This window comes from Pistacia vera, unplaced genomic scaffold, assembly GCF_008641045.1.
Source record: "Pistacia vera cultivar Batoury unplaced genomic scaffold, PisVer_v2 Contig462, whole genome shotgun sequence".
NCBI lineage: Eukaryota > Viridiplantae > Streptophyta > Magnoliopsida > Sapindales > Anacardiaceae > Pistacia > Pistacia vera.
The window spans coordinates 553,731-554,797 of NW_022196293.1; the positions used below are offsets into that span (position 1 = coordinate 553,731).

Genomic DNA, 1,067 nt, shown 5'->3' on the forward strand with positions numbered 1-1,067 from the left:
ATGCATCTTTCTTAGTGTTAGTGATCAATCAAAAGCGTACAAATTGTACAATCCTATCACCAAGAAAATTGTCATTAGCCGTGATGTTGTATTTGATGAAGATAGAACCTGGTCTTGGAGCAACAATGGTGTTGAACAGACAATACCAGCAGATATTGATGGTGAAAATGAAGAAGAAGCACAACAACCTCATCAACAACAAGCTCCAACAGTTTCTACTCTTGAAGATCCTCAAAATGAAGGTTCTATAGCATTTGAAACTTCACCAGTAGTAACAACATATGATGAGTAGGTTGATGTTATAGAAGGTTCACATCCTCAACGTGTTAGAAGAAGGCTAGCATGGATGCAAGACTATGAGGTAACAGGAATTGATTATTCTGAGGATCCACTTACCCATTTTGCCTTGTTTTCAAACTGTTATCCAGTAACTTTCAAAGAGGTTGTCGAAGAATTAAAGTGGTGGAAGGCTATGAAAGCTAAAATTGAAGCCATCGAAAGAAACAACACTTGGGAATTGATGGAGCTTCCAAAAGGGCAAAAGACCATTGGTGTGAAGTGGGTTTATAAAACAAAGTTGAAGGAGAACGGTGAAGTTGACAAGTACAAGGCGCGTTTGGTGGCCAAGGGCTATAAGCAAGAATTTGGTGTTAATTACAAAGAAGTCTTCGCTCCAGTTGTGAGGTATGACACAATTAGATTGGTGATCACATCGGTAGCTCAAAACTCGTGGCTTATCTTCCAGTTGGATGTGAAATCAACATTTCTACATGGAGACCTACATGAGCAAGTATTGTTGATCAACATCCTAGTTATGTGAAGCTAGGTAATGAGCATAAGGTGTATAAGTTGAAAAAGGCTCTATATGGGCTGAAACAAGCTCCAAGAGTTTGGTACAGCCATATAGATGCTTATTTTTTGAAGGAAGGTTTTAGAAGATGTCCATATGAGCATATACTTTTTATTAAAATCGAAGATGGAGAAAAGATGATCTTTGTATGCTTATATGTAGATGAATTAATTTACACTGGAAATGATATGGCCATGTTTGAAAATTTTAAAAAGTC

The 1,067-nt window shown here is 37.3% G+C and overlaps 1 protein-coding gene across 1 annotated transcript; it reads left to right on the forward strand.

The window, feature by feature from the left end:
* Positions 1 to 346: 346 nt before the first annotated feature.
* On the forward strand, positions 347 to 820 carry LOC116145513 (uncharacterized mitochondrial protein AtMg00820-like). The gene has a single exon (XM_031430971.1). The coding sequence runs from the start codon at positions 347 to 349 to the stop codon at positions 818 to 820; it is 474 nt and encodes a 157-aa protein (XP_031286831.1).
* Positions 821 to 1,067: the final 247 nt, after the last annotated feature.